Source organism: Equus przewalskii, chromosome 27, assembly GCF_037783145.1.
Source record: "Equus przewalskii isolate Varuska chromosome 27, EquPr2, whole genome shotgun sequence".
In the NCBI taxonomy this organism is placed as follows: domain Eukaryota; kingdom Metazoa; phylum Chordata; class Mammalia; order Perissodactyla; family Equidae; genus Equus; species Equus przewalskii.
The window spans coordinates 36,890,783-36,904,086 of record NC_091857.1 but is presented as its reverse complement, the minus strand read 5'-3'; the positions used below and the strand labels follow the sequence as shown (position 1 = coordinate 36,904,086).

General features: G+C 52.5%; 1 protein-coding gene across 2 annotated transcripts in view; it reads right to left on the bottom strand.

The window, feature by feature from the left end:
- Positions 1 to 13,304, bottom strand: part of FAM3B (FAM3 metabolism regulating signaling molecule B) — a 58,378-nt gene that overhangs the window by 20,505 nt on the left and 24,569 nt on the right. Inside the window, exons 2-4 of one of the 2 annotated variants that reach the window (XM_070597800.1) lie at positions 12,031 to 12,142; positions 11,299 to 11,442; positions 2,180 to 2,303 (exon numbers count right to left, since the gene is read on the bottom strand). In XM_070597800.1, the coding sequence (XP_070453901.1) occupies positions 2,180 to 2,303; positions 11,299 to 11,442; positions 12,031 to 12,043 (281 nt within the window). In that variant the 5' untranslated portion in view covers positions 12,044 to 12,142. The remainder of the gene's footprint in view (positions 1 to 2,179; positions 2,304 to 11,298; positions 11,443 to 12,030; positions 12,143 to 13,304) is intronic. The other variant, XM_008538182.2, reaches the window with a different exon arrangement.

Below are 13,304 nucleotides of genomic sequence, written 5' to 3'. Positions count from 1 at the left end.
TGCATGAGTTGGTGACAAGAAAACAGGATGCTAAACCAGAGTCTCTTCTCAGGCATCCGGCTGTGTTTATTCCGCTGTTCCTTTTAACTTGTTTTATTTGAGATTACCCTGCTTCATGCTGCCCTGTATTCTCAAAAACATCTAGAGGACGGAGTGAAAGCCGGCCAGCTACATTTGGGTACAACATATCCACACAGTTAGTTACTTTAGACCACGGGATTCAAGTCGGTCAACCCAGCATGTTCTGTGTACGCCAGGGTGGACTCCTGGCTCTGCCATTAACCAGCTGTGTGATGAGGGGAACGTTATTGAACCTCTCTGTGCCTCAGTTTCCTCGTCTGTATCGTGGGAATAATAGCAGTGCCTACCTCACAGGGAGTCACATGAAGTGAAGACAGGAGGGAGTCGGTTGTAGTAGGCAGGGATGCTGCTGTTGCTCTTCCACCGTGGTCGGCAGAAGGCTCCGGGCCCCGTGCAGAGGGGAAATCCTGGGCTCTGGGATCTGACTTGGAACCACTTCTGTCTAGCGATATGATTCTGGATGAGAGACCCCATCCCACTGTCCCCACTCCCTCCCAGGGCTTCCCTCCTCTACTTTACCACGGGATCCTGCCCCGTTTTCAAGGAGACATGTGGCAATGTCTGGGGAGAACATGTGTGTTGTCACAACAGGAGGGGATGTCTACGGCATCTAGTGAGTGGAGGCCAGAGATGCTGCTCAACCTACAACGGACAGGGCGGTGCCCACAGCACAGAATCATTGGTCCAAAATGTCCATGGAGTGGAGGTAGAGAACCCTGAGCGGTGACATAGCTCCTTAAGGGCAAGAGCCACATGTGCACTGTCATTGTCCCCCATTGAGCGTCCTACACTGGGGAGTTCATCGGTGAATGACGTTTATCAATAACCTCCTGGCTGAGAGGAGAGGGCCTTATTCCTACTCAAGTCTCAAATACTGAACGGGGGATACGCTGAGATCGTGTAAGGCGTGTGAAGCTGAACACGACACAGCTCACGCCCCAGGTGTGCTACACGCTCCTTGGGAGGACACGGTACATACAGAGACAAACGAACTGAAAGACGGAGGGAGGGAAATGCAGCAAGTGCCAAGTGCTGTGGGCAACAGACAGACCAACAGCAAAAAGGAGGGTGTGCCAGGTTTGGAGAAAGGGCTGGGATAACTCGGAACGACGTCCTCCTCAGCGTAGGAAGAGCCCCATTCTCCCTCATCTGTAGTCATTATTTAATCGCCTAAGCTTCCTTAAGCTGGGTGTCATAGATGGCACTGTGTTCCCTCAAAACTCAAACGTTGCAATCCTAGCCCCTAGTACCTCCAAATGAGACCCCATTTGGCGATAGAACCTCCAAAGAGGTGATAAGTCAAATGAGGTCTTTGGAGTGACCCCTAACCCAATATACCTGGTGTCCTTTTTAAAAGGGGGAATCTGGACACAGACACCCACACGGAGGGAAGGCGATGTGAAGCCACAGGGAGAAGGCGGCCATCTACAAGCCAACGAGAGGATGGAACAGACTGTCCCCACAGCCTCAGACGGAACCAGCGCTCACCTGCCCACACCTCCATCTTGGACTTCCGGCCTCCAGACTGTGAGACAGTAAATTTCTGTCATCTGAGACACCAAGGCTGCACTAGTTTGGTATGGCCACCCTAGCAAAGGACCACCCTACACTCAGACCCGCTCCAAGCGCCAGGATTTACGTAGGCTACGGGGGGGTAAGGAGTCAAGGGGAACCTGAGACAAGCTAAATGGAGGCGGGGCTGCAAAGAGAAGCCACACCTGCTTTAACCCACGAGGGTGAGGACCATAAAGCAAAGTGGAAGAAAAACCGTCTGCTGAATTTTGGTGTTTCCATGACTTTGAAGGGCTAGGCCACATATTCCAAAGAGTACAAAATATAAACTAAAGTTTGCTCCACGTGCTGTCAATGAAAGTTCAACACGGGGACACATAAAGCCATAGAAGACAACCCACGTCCCCTCAACGAACATGGCATGGCATTCTCAGTTCCACGAGGATGCTCTCAGCTTTTGCCTGAGGTCAAGGCCATACCCTTCTCTCCCCGGGGGTGGGGGGCAGCCTTGCTGCGTGGTCAGCCTCAGAGAAGGGGGAGAATCAGGTGGGACAGCTATGTTTTCTTTTTCCACACTGGTACTTACAGCTCATCCTCAAAGCAGATCTTGGCATACTTGTCCCTGCCACCCCCACTGAGTAACCGGTAGGCATAGGTGTTCGGGGGGCACGAGGTCCAGATGTCACATTTTTGCCTTTTAGGGGCTGGGGCTGTAAGGAACAAGAATGTGAGAGTTAGCATCATGCAAGTATTTATCAGAGAAACTCACTCCTTGACCATGAATGGCAGCCGTTCTATCCCAGGACTTCACACAGGCAAGTCCCAGGGGAGCGGGGGAAAAAACTGGAGTGGGGAAGGGGTCGCCAACTTTCACTGGGAGCATCGGAAATTCCTCTAAAGACACAAAGTCAATGTAATGTGCTTTTGTCTTAAAATCACAAATATGCAAAAGGCGGAGGTGGGGGATGGGGACATGTTGAGTAGGCATAACAATTTCAAAAGGGTTGGGAACCTGCTCCTTGGCTGGCCGTCTACCTGCCATTCTTGGCAGGCAATGTGTATTTTGTATTACAATCAAAGAAAGATTACTTAGGTGAGAGAGTGCTGGTGAATGAAGAAATAGCCATCTACGGGGCATCTTCCCAGCTTCTGCATTTACATACCCTGACACACACATTCATCTGACACCCACTCTGGCCTTAGCTGACGCCTCTCCTTCCCCTTGAGCCTGAGGCACTGAGATTTCCTGCCTGGGGTGCTATGACGTCAGTACTGGCCAGCCCTGGAGATGTCTGCCCAGCACCCCCATTTCACAAGGGTCAGCAACCAGGGAGAACTGGGGACCTGCCTGAGGAGCCCGCCGGCCCTGGATGCCCACCATGCACTCCCACTGAGGGATGCTGTGCTGCCCTCACTACCAGGTGCGTCTCCCGGCTCACATCACAGGTGTGGCTGCCTGTCCTAGCCCACAGAACCCATCATGCTGTGCTCGGTTCGCATTTAAATCCTGATCCCCAGAAAAACATTTAGAAAGTGCTCTCACTCCTCCAGTTTGACTGGAGATGTGGCTCCGATTTATGGATTACGGTGCTTCTCCGATTTGGGACACAGGGCTACGGAGGATAGCCAGTCAAGTGGCAAAACACGCGTGAGATGAGATACCATGAGGAAGGCAAACAGCCCCGCTCTGGAAGGCCCTGCTGGGGAGAGTCGGGTTACAGACAAGCACGGTCACTGCGAGCCGAGCTGGATGGGCAGATGAGCTGGACGGGCAGATGAGCTGGACGGGCAGACTTCCTGGTGACCACAGGGATGTGGGCGTGAGCCCTGCCCTCGGTGCCCGGGAGGAGAAAGCAGAGTTCCCCAGGGAGGGTGCACCCCAACATCGCGCTTACTCATCCCCTCCACATCTTCCTCCTCCCCACCGGCCCCATCCCCATCACTGCCCACCCGAGCTGCCCACCTGCCCTGGTTTATCCTCTTTTTCTTAGCTCTCATCACTTTCTAATATCCTAATGTTTCCTTTTTTAAAAAATTCTCCCCAAGGGCCAGGCTGCTGGCTGTTTACTTTTCACTGCACCTCCAGCACCACACCAGGTGCCCGCACACGGCTGCCCTACCAATGTTTGCGGAACAAACACGCGGACATCTGGCCCCCCGGCTGGTCGGGCAGAATTCTGCACCTACTCCAGCAGACTGAGCCCTCGTCTTTTAAATAAGAAAGGACCATGAGATTTTATCTTGCCTGATTTAATTTCTGCAGAAAAAAATCAAAAGTAATAGAAAAGCAAAAATAAGGAAAAAAAATCCCACATGTTTTCACTGTGAAGAATCTTCACTGTTTCAGCTTTCAGCATATTTCCCTCTAGACTTTTCTATGCACACAGAGAGCATCTGCAAAGCTGGAAAATACAGACTAAACACATTTACATGGTATGCTACGTTACTTACATTTTCAAATAACATACTCAATATGCTTTTTCTCCATTTCCAGAAACCTAAATTTAAAGCAAGAGATCCAACTAATGACATGAAAAGTGTTATAAATACAGTATCTTTCCAGTGTTTCTAGACTTTTGGACACTACGGTGTATTAATTTTAATTTAAACAAATTTAACAATAGTGCTCATTACTTTAAATTTAGAGATCATTTACCCAAAACCACAGTGAGCATAGTATTTGCAAATGTAACTTACATCCTGTTTAAAGTAGGCGTGCCCCGCTTCCCGGCTTTGCAGACGTCCTGAACGGACTATACTCAATCTAGAGAGAACGCTCTAGAGTGGAGTCCACACTCATCCTTCCTCTCGCCCGCCTTTCCCTTAACGCAGGCGACCCCTTTCCCTGAACCAGCACACGGCGGGCGTTGCGTTGCTCACTTCCTGTGGACCCTGCTGTTCTCAGCACAACTGGCCTGAGACTCACTGAGCCGGCCCTCTGCTCTCCGAGGAGGATGCTGTTTCCAGGTCCCTTTGCCATCGTCACGCCCCGGCAGCAGTGTGCCGGCTCCGGGATCTTCTCAGCTAGACGATGCGAAGGACCTAGGTCCTCGCTGAGGGTGCCACGCCTGACAGCCGCGCTGCGACGTTCGCAGAGCTAGACGGTCTAACACAGCCCCGGCGCCAGTGGATCTTCAGAGACAGAGCCACAAGGACCCCGAGGACCCCAGGGATCTCCGAGCCCCACGGGACACGGAAGTTTGGAGACAGAACAACAGAGGACTAGGGAGGGAAACCGGGACAGGTATTTTGCTCTGTTTTAAAGCCAGCTGGAAAATCAGAAGCAGGCAAACATGGTCTGTTGACACTGCAAACGAGCCGGAGAAAGATTCCCAGCCACCACAGAGCATCCACCACGCTGCTCTTGAAGCTGAACCCTGAGGAGCGACGACCGACTGGGTATAAACACTCCGCCCTCCCATTTCCTGCCACCAACTGGCAAGCCGACCACCTACTGTGCAACCTCAGGGTCTGCTCAGTGAGCTCCCAGAGGGCTCAGAAAGCAGAGCAAAGCTCGCCCTAAGTCAGAAATTACACCTCTGAGTGATGGAGGAGAGGGTACCAGGCCTGAGGCTAGAGCACTTCTTTGCAAAAATGTTGGAAAGATTCATAAAGTCATCAGTGTTTGCACGATTCAGCTAAGGGTGTGCCTGCAAACATACCAAATCACAGTTTTGACTTAAAATATGTTTTTCACTATAAAAATAGCAGTGAATGGTTTCTAGGTGAACTTCCAGATTTACTAAAATTTTTTTTTAAAAAGGCCCCTGTGAGGCTGCACCTGTGGGAGTGGGAACCCCGGCTTCCACCCCGCCCCCCATTCTCATTCCCTCCCCTTGTTTCTTTGGCACCGGCTCCAACAGGCATTGTGAGCCCAAGTAACGACCCCAAAGAGCACCCAGGCGCCACCACGCCTCCCATGACAGTGCCCGAGGCGGGGGCAGCAGACCCCAAACTGAGAGCAGACAAGGGAAAGCGGGAGCTGGGACTCCAGGCAGGAGAGGGGGCCGGGCGTTCTCTATGAGAGCAGAGCTGGAAGAGATAGAGGGATGACATGGGACAAAGTGGGCTGGGACTCTGGCACAGGGACAGGATGGCCAGTCCAGCCGAGCAAGCACCGTCCAGGAAAAGACTCCACCTGCCTCTCTCTCCTGCCCTCTGACCCCAAAGGCTTGACACCAGAGCCTCTCAGAACGGCTGTCCCATTTCTGGGGGTCTCATACGGATGCCTCCCCACCGCCCTCCTCCTGCCGTGGGGTCAACAGCACAATGGGCAGGTCGCCAGGCAAGGGCCTTACTGCCCACGTGGCGGCCAGCTCCCCTGGGCACCGGGGTGCCCTGGACGCAGGACCCTGTGCTTTGCCTGGAGCGAGGCTCCCTGCCCGCCGAGGGCAGAGCTTCGAACCCAAGGTCCCTGCAAAGCATGGGTTCTGTTCACGTGGATAAGAGCAGGCAGGTTTTCTACAAGGGAGGCGTTTGATTTTCATCAGATTCTCCACGGAGAATGTGACTCTAGGGCCCAAGGGTGGCATGGAAATGGGTATTTATGCTTTCTTGCAGTACCCAGCAAAGGCTGGGCAACTTGTATGGCCCTTTTTTTAAGGCTTTCTTAACCTTCCATCCATTTCCTAGAAGCACAAAATGTCGCTCTGTGAACGAAGGCAGAAGATCGTCTTCCTTATTCGGGGGGGACACGGAGAGGCAGATGTGACTCCTGAGAAGAGGGAGTTTTTTCCAGTCCTGCCTCTTCTCCCATCACGGTCACAGAGGGCCACATCTAGGTCCTCAGTGCTCTTTTCTGAAATTCCTTCCCAAAAAATCGAAAGGTAACGTTCACATGGATACACTGACGCTGAGGCCCTGCCAGTCAGTGTCCCGCTCCTGTGTCTCCTGCAGAATCCGTTAGCTTAAGAGACGGAATGCCCTCATTGGCAACATCACTCCCGACACAGTGGGCCTCTGCTGGGAATTTCTGTCTTAGACGTTATTCTCCTACTGAGCAAAGTTGGCCTGTCTGGTCCTTACATCAGTTAAAACAAATACAGGTTCTTAGACTCCACTCTGGACCCAGAGATTTTTGTAATTTCCCCGAGCTGGGTCCAGGAATCTGTCTTTCTTAAATACCTCCTGACTTGGGAATGATAATCTCATTCATCCCTTTAAATGAAGACGATGACTTCAGAAATATGATCTTGGCGTGTATACCAGGCAAAGAAGAAGGATGGCTACCTGTTTGCTGACGGCCTTTCATCTATTTTAAGTCACTTTACAGCTGTGCATGCAGTTAAAGTCTAGCCCACAAAAATAAAGGGCGGAAGGCAGACAGCAAGCTCGTCTCTCTGCTAATCAGCGACAGTGATTTACCGGGCGCCTGAGTGTGGTGAGGCCAGGGCAACAGATGGTCAGTGCGCTGGTTCACTGGGCCCAGCGAGGCCAACGTGAAAAGATGCTGAACTCCTGGCACAGCGTGGAGTGGGCGGGTGGCCATTTGGGACAGACTATGTGGATGCAGCGCTGGGTCACCTTCACTGGGGCTTTGTCCCTGTGCCACCCTAGATGCAAGTAGCATGTTGCTCATACGCCCTCCACGTGGGGACACTGAGATGTGGACCATGTGACGTGTTTAAACCTGTGATACGGCATTTTTACTGAGTAGAGCTGAATTTCAGAGGACACGGCAACGTAGCAGGTAGGATTTATTTCAGAATTGGAAAGAGCCTTAGATAGAGATGTCATCTACAATGCTCCTTCATTTATATTTTTTAAAATTTTTTAAATTAATTAATTTTTCTTTTGAGGAAGATTAGCCCTGAGCTAACTGCTGCCAATCCTCCTCTTTTTGCTGAGGAAGCCTGGCCCTGAGCTAACACCCGTGCCCATCTTCCTCTACTTTATACGTGGGACGCTTTCCACAGCATGGCTTTTGCCAAGCAGTGCCATGTCTGCACCCGGGATCCAAACCAGTGAACCCGGGGCCGCCGAAGCAGAACTTGCGCACTAAACCGCTGCGCACCGGGCCAGCCCCATTCCTTCATTTTTAGATGAGGAACAACTCACAGGCCTTAACAGTTAGGTAATGGCAGGATTAGAATTAAAAATTCGTTTTCCTGGCTCTCCCATCAGTATTCCCTCAACAGCAGTCACTGGACGGCTGTCAGTTCATTTCATCTTGGCTGAGAGCCCAGGCAGGCGGGTTAATGCAGCTGATTGGTTTGGTTTAGTTTCGTCTGACAAGACTTTCTAAGACAATGATTGAACAACTTTATATCGGAAGTATATGGAAGCTGAATTCAACAGGGCTCTCTTTCGAGTTATTCTCCTTTACAGCCCGGTGTGGTAAGCTGTGTCTGCGGTCCGTATATATTGCTTCCAAACTAGATTCCTTTCTTTACTCATTCACAAATTCTTACTACACAAATATGCATTAAACGCCAGATACTATCCTCCACTCGACAGGGACAGCAGTGAATCGAACAGCTTACGAATAGGAGAGACAGAAGTAAGTCAAAGAAGATCATTACAGACTATGATATGTGCTATGAAGGAAACAGGCACTAATAGCTCAATATGTATGAGAAACTCGCTGGAAATCAACACGAAAGCGAAAAACACCGACAGAAAATGGGCAAGGTACGAACATGCCGCTTACAGAAGAGGGGGCCTGAGACAAAGGCCTAAAAACAGTGACACAGCACTGTGTTCTCGGTCGCCGCCTGCCTGGCACAGGTCACTCGCCCACCAGTTCAGGGCCTTTTCACAAGGGCGCCCCGGCCGCCCGAGGGGGCTGGGGATCAAGCCGTATAGAGGTTCCGATGAGTCTGGGTTCCTTCCCTAAGCTGTTCTTTGTTCCTTGTCCTGCCCATCACAGAGAAATAAGAACCTCAAGTGTGACTTGGTGTTCTCAAATTCATCAGTAACCTGAGAAATGCTTGTCACAGCAGTTTATACCCGTCAGACTGGCAAAATCACAAAGCTGGATCATGCAAGTGTTGGTGAGGGTGTCGGGGACAGGAGCCCCACGTGCTGCTGGTGGGAGTGTAGACAGGCCCTTCTGGAAATGCGTCGGGCATGACTTAGATCATGCTGATGTGGACCCCATGGTCTAACAGTTCCACTCCTGGGTTATAAATGCAAAATACAGTTTCACCCAGGTCCACGGGTGACTGTGTGGGACATTCCCTGCCACAGCATCTGTGCGGTGACCAGCTGGAGGCAATCCAGAAGGGACACTAGGAGGAGTCACACCCTAGGCCCGACACAGCAGCGAGCAGCCGGGGAGGAGAGGTGCCCACAGCAGAAGGGTCCTCGGGCGTGGCACTAAGTGACAACAAGGAAACAGAATGTGGTCTGTCACCTAAGCCAGAATACACACACCACACCCGGAATGGAGCAGCGCATTCTGCAATGAGGTATTCAAACAGAGAGGTCTCACTGAACACCTCAGAGGGGTGGGGGAAATTGGGGTGGGAAGTGGGAATGAAACAGAAGAGATAAATAAAATAAGGGAGGCCTGGGCCAGTGCAGGGATAACAGGGCATGTTAACTCCATCACGCGACCAGAGGTTCGAATGGGGCAGGGACCAGGAGACGGACAGACAGACAGGGGCGGAGAGGCAGGGAGGAGGCGGGGAGGGGAGGAAAGGCTCTGGGGAGCGGACACACCAGGAGGCTGAGCCCTGGAGGGCAGGAGGAGCCAGGCTGTGCTTCAGGCCTTTCCAGGAGAGCAGTCTTCATAAAGTAGACGGGCTGAGCGTGGGACTTGAGCCACCCACGAAATACGAGGCAGAGGGAAGGCAGAGAGGGGACAGAGCCCGGGGAGCTGCTCTGAAGATCCTGAGGAGGAAGGGGGAGGCCCTGTCAAGAAACCAGCGTGACCCAGGGCACTTGCTGACCAGCTCAGATTCAAAACCTCGGAGGAGGGGCAGGAGGCAACGTCCAGGGTATAGATGGTGTGAACCCAGGAGAGCCCGAACTTGCGGGATATGAACCCGCCTCGGGAAATCCAGAGCTGGATGGAAGCCCTCCAGCTGTGCTGGGAGATAGGTCATTGTGAAAGAAGAGACAATGCAGTGGGAAAAGCAAATCATGGATTAGAAGAGTGAAAGCCCCAGGGGGCAGGATGCAGCACTGCAGTAGGTGTCCCAGCTTGGGGGTCTCAGTGGGCCGCCTCGGCCGGCCATGGGGTGGAGCACTCTGTGCCTTGGTTTCCTCTTCTCTCAGTGCCAGCCCAAGACTGACCTCACATCTCAACGTGCTCCTTCCTTTGCTCCAGCTTTCCCCCAAGATGTGCCAGTCACTGCCCTCATGTGGACCAGGGGCTGGGGACACTGAGAACAAACATACTCTAGGGGAGCGGCAGAGGGCCCCTGCAGAGCCCCGAGGACTGGGACATTCCACGGCCCCTGCTGACTGCAGGACTGAATCCAGCCCTGGAACCTTGTCCAGCAGGGGCAATCCCAACCCCTCCTGCCTGTTCAGCAGGCCCAAGAGGGCTGCAGGGGTCTGGAGGAGCCCAGGAGGGGCGCCGAGGGACTGTGCATGCACCTGGACAAGGGCCACCTGTGTCCACAGGGAGGCTGTTCCCTGGGGGGCCCCCCCAGTCACACCGCTGATAACAGCGCGAAATAAGTCTTGCCGCAAAGCCAGTGTGGCCCTACGGATGATGTAGTCCCCTTTATAACCTATCAGCCACAGGAACACTAACCTGCCAGTCACTGGGCTCAACCCCCAACTCAGAGCCTGCCAGACCCCCAGGCAGCCACGCATCCCTCCAAAGTGGAGGTTCCAAGCCAGCAGGAGCCAGGATGCAGCGGCTGCCTAGCCACCCTTGCCACACCTCTCCCACCAACGTTAGGACTCCATTAACTTGACATCTTCAGCCCTGGCCGCGCTGGTGGGAACTGGAAATTACATTTATGAGCCCTTGTAAAAAGACTGGCATCAGACGCAGCTCGGAGAGCCAAGCTGGTGTCTGGGACAGACTTCACATTTTGTGTAAAAATCGAGGTAACGAGAGAGGAAGCCCTTTGAGGGTATCTCCCACACCCTCCACACGTGGGGACACCCCTGCAGCACTGGGTCCCATCCACGGCCTGTATGCAATAAGCCTATCTGATTGCAAGATCCACTGTGAAAACCTTACTAAAAGTAAAAACACCTCAGTCATAGTCAATTCCTAGAAAGCTCTTTTTTTTTTTGGCCATAAAAGGTAATTAAATTTGAAAAGGAAGGATATCCAGTTCTTTATATTTGTGCAAATTAACTTTGTATAATTTATTAAAAAGATACCAGCATATCTATTTACCATGAGATTTTGAAGAGGGATACAGATAATTACTTTAGCATTCCACATGTTTTCCAATGTAATTTTTACACCAGATATTTTGTAATTTCACTTCATTCCCAATTCGAGTTGTATTCCAAAAGCATATTTTTATTTAACACAACCTCTTGTGTCAAGTTTCTTTGTTCGTTTTCCTCACATCATGATTTGCCTTGGGGTCTCGCACCAGGGTGAGCAAGGGTACCTATCTTGGAATGGTGTGGGAACTAAAGGACGGATAAACTTCCTCCCCCCCTCCCCCCTTCCTCCTTCTCCTCCTCCTCAACGTAAAACGGCCAGTCCAGGCAGAGCCAAGGCCAGCACTCACTTCTCCCACTGCAGCCGAGCTGCAGAGTTGCTGGTTTGACACAACCCGTGCTCACCTCTGAGGACAGGCCTCTCACCAATGCTCCGGATGCTGTAAACAGCACTGGACAGGGATACGTCTGGAATGAGCTCTGCCAGCAGGTACCCGGAGTACCAGGCGCACACGGAGGCGAAAAAGAGGAAGACTGCCTTCAAAGTGCCTGGGGACAGACAAGACAGACAATGGGCGCCCAAGGTCAGGCGCTATCAGGCAGCCCACCCTCCCCAGCCTCCCCGGACCCGCTCCTGGGCCTGCCCCGGCCGACTGCATCAGGCATTCGTGCGCCAGCATCAGCAGGATGCTCTGGAGAGAAATTACTCCCTGGAGGCTGTGGGCAGCTGAGGGCCAGGTCTGCTTTAACCGAACCATGAGGACTTGGTTGGCTTTGCTAAGACTGGCGTTTAAGGTAGACAGTGGCAGATAATACAACCGAGATCGGAATATTTTCAAGGCCAGCTTTCTATGTTTGCTGTTGGTTTGGGTCTCAGAGCTTCCTCAAATGCTAATGGCGACTATTCATCAAGTGGCCCTGGGAACCAATGCACCTGACAAGGGCCTAAACGACCAAGGAGCTCATTGCCTTTGCGAGACAATCAGATCTGAGCGTGCTCCTGGAAGCAGCCTGGAGGCTCCAGAGGGCCAGGGCTTCTGTTGTTTGGTTAGTTGCTGCATTACCAGGGCTGAGAATAGTACCTGGTGCCCGTGAGCATTCAGTGGGACCCTGTAATGCTGGAAAAAGTCCTCAAACCTGCCATTATCATCACAGACAAGCCTGTGGAGACGCCCGAGGTTCCCGACAGCAGAAAGTTCCCAGAGATAATCTTTCTGGTTGACTGGCTCTGGAATCTTCCCCTCAGTTCCTAAGGAAAAGGCATTACCCAGTCGTAGGTTCCCGGGGGCCCAGCGGACAGCTCCCTATCCCTTCCCAGGCAATCCACTGCCAGGTCCCTCTGATTTTACCCCCTAAATATCTCACAGATCAGGAGTGTTCAAGATCACCAAGACTGCCACAATGCAGGAATGGCAGCATAAAAGCACAGCAGGAATTTCTCCACCAGCATCCAAATATGTGCTAATAGACCCAGTCCTAAGAAATAAGAGAGCGAAAGAGAGAAGGCGAAAGAAGAAAGAAAAGGAGGAGAAACAGGGGAGGCAAGGGAGAGGACCTCCCGCCTGACCCTACACCCTTCTGCGGCTGCCTCATTTCTGGCCCCTTTCAGGCCAAGCAGCTGGAAATAACCATCCTCTGTGCAGCCTCCAGGCTCACCTTCCACCCCATGGCTCAGGGCAGCTGTGCCGCCTGCCCCAGGCCCCCAGATGATGGCAGCCTTGTGCATGTCCTCCCTGGACGACACTCTTGAGGGAACTCCCATTTTGTGGGCAGGTCCCAGCCTCTCTGCCAGCTTTCCCTCTCCCTCTTCAGGGTCCCAGATTAGCTCAGCCAGACCATCCTGAGGTCCCACCAAGGCTGTCGTATTGCCCAGCTGATGTCAGCACCCTGGCATGCCTGGCCTCCCACTTAGCATGTCCCAGAGGAAACCCTTGATGCTCCTGGCTCCCCAAATCTGCTCCGGGTCCACGTCTAGCCCGCCTCAGCCGATGCACGGGGTCAAGTGCCGGACACCTGGGACTCTTCGATTCCACGCTTCCCATCCCAGCCCTGAGAGAATCCATTGGCCAGTCTCATTGGTTCTACCTCCAAAATAAATCTCACGTCCCTAGACTTCTCTTCATCTTACTGCCTCCACCTGACCAGGCCATGTCCTCTTGTCCTCGCCTCCCCTAACACTTGTCCTCTCCCACTGGTCATGAAACCCCATGCCCACGTGTGCGTGCCATGTGTCGTGCTGATTTATCACAGGGTGGTATAATCAAGAACGTATCTGGTCTTTGTCCCAGTTCCTGGCACACAGCTCTTAAAACCCTTAGAATCTCCTGAGTGATGTGAGGCTCTGCCGTTACCGGTAGGGAGCTCCTTTCAACCACAGTGAGTTTATGCTAAGGAGGCGACTGGGCTGGGTC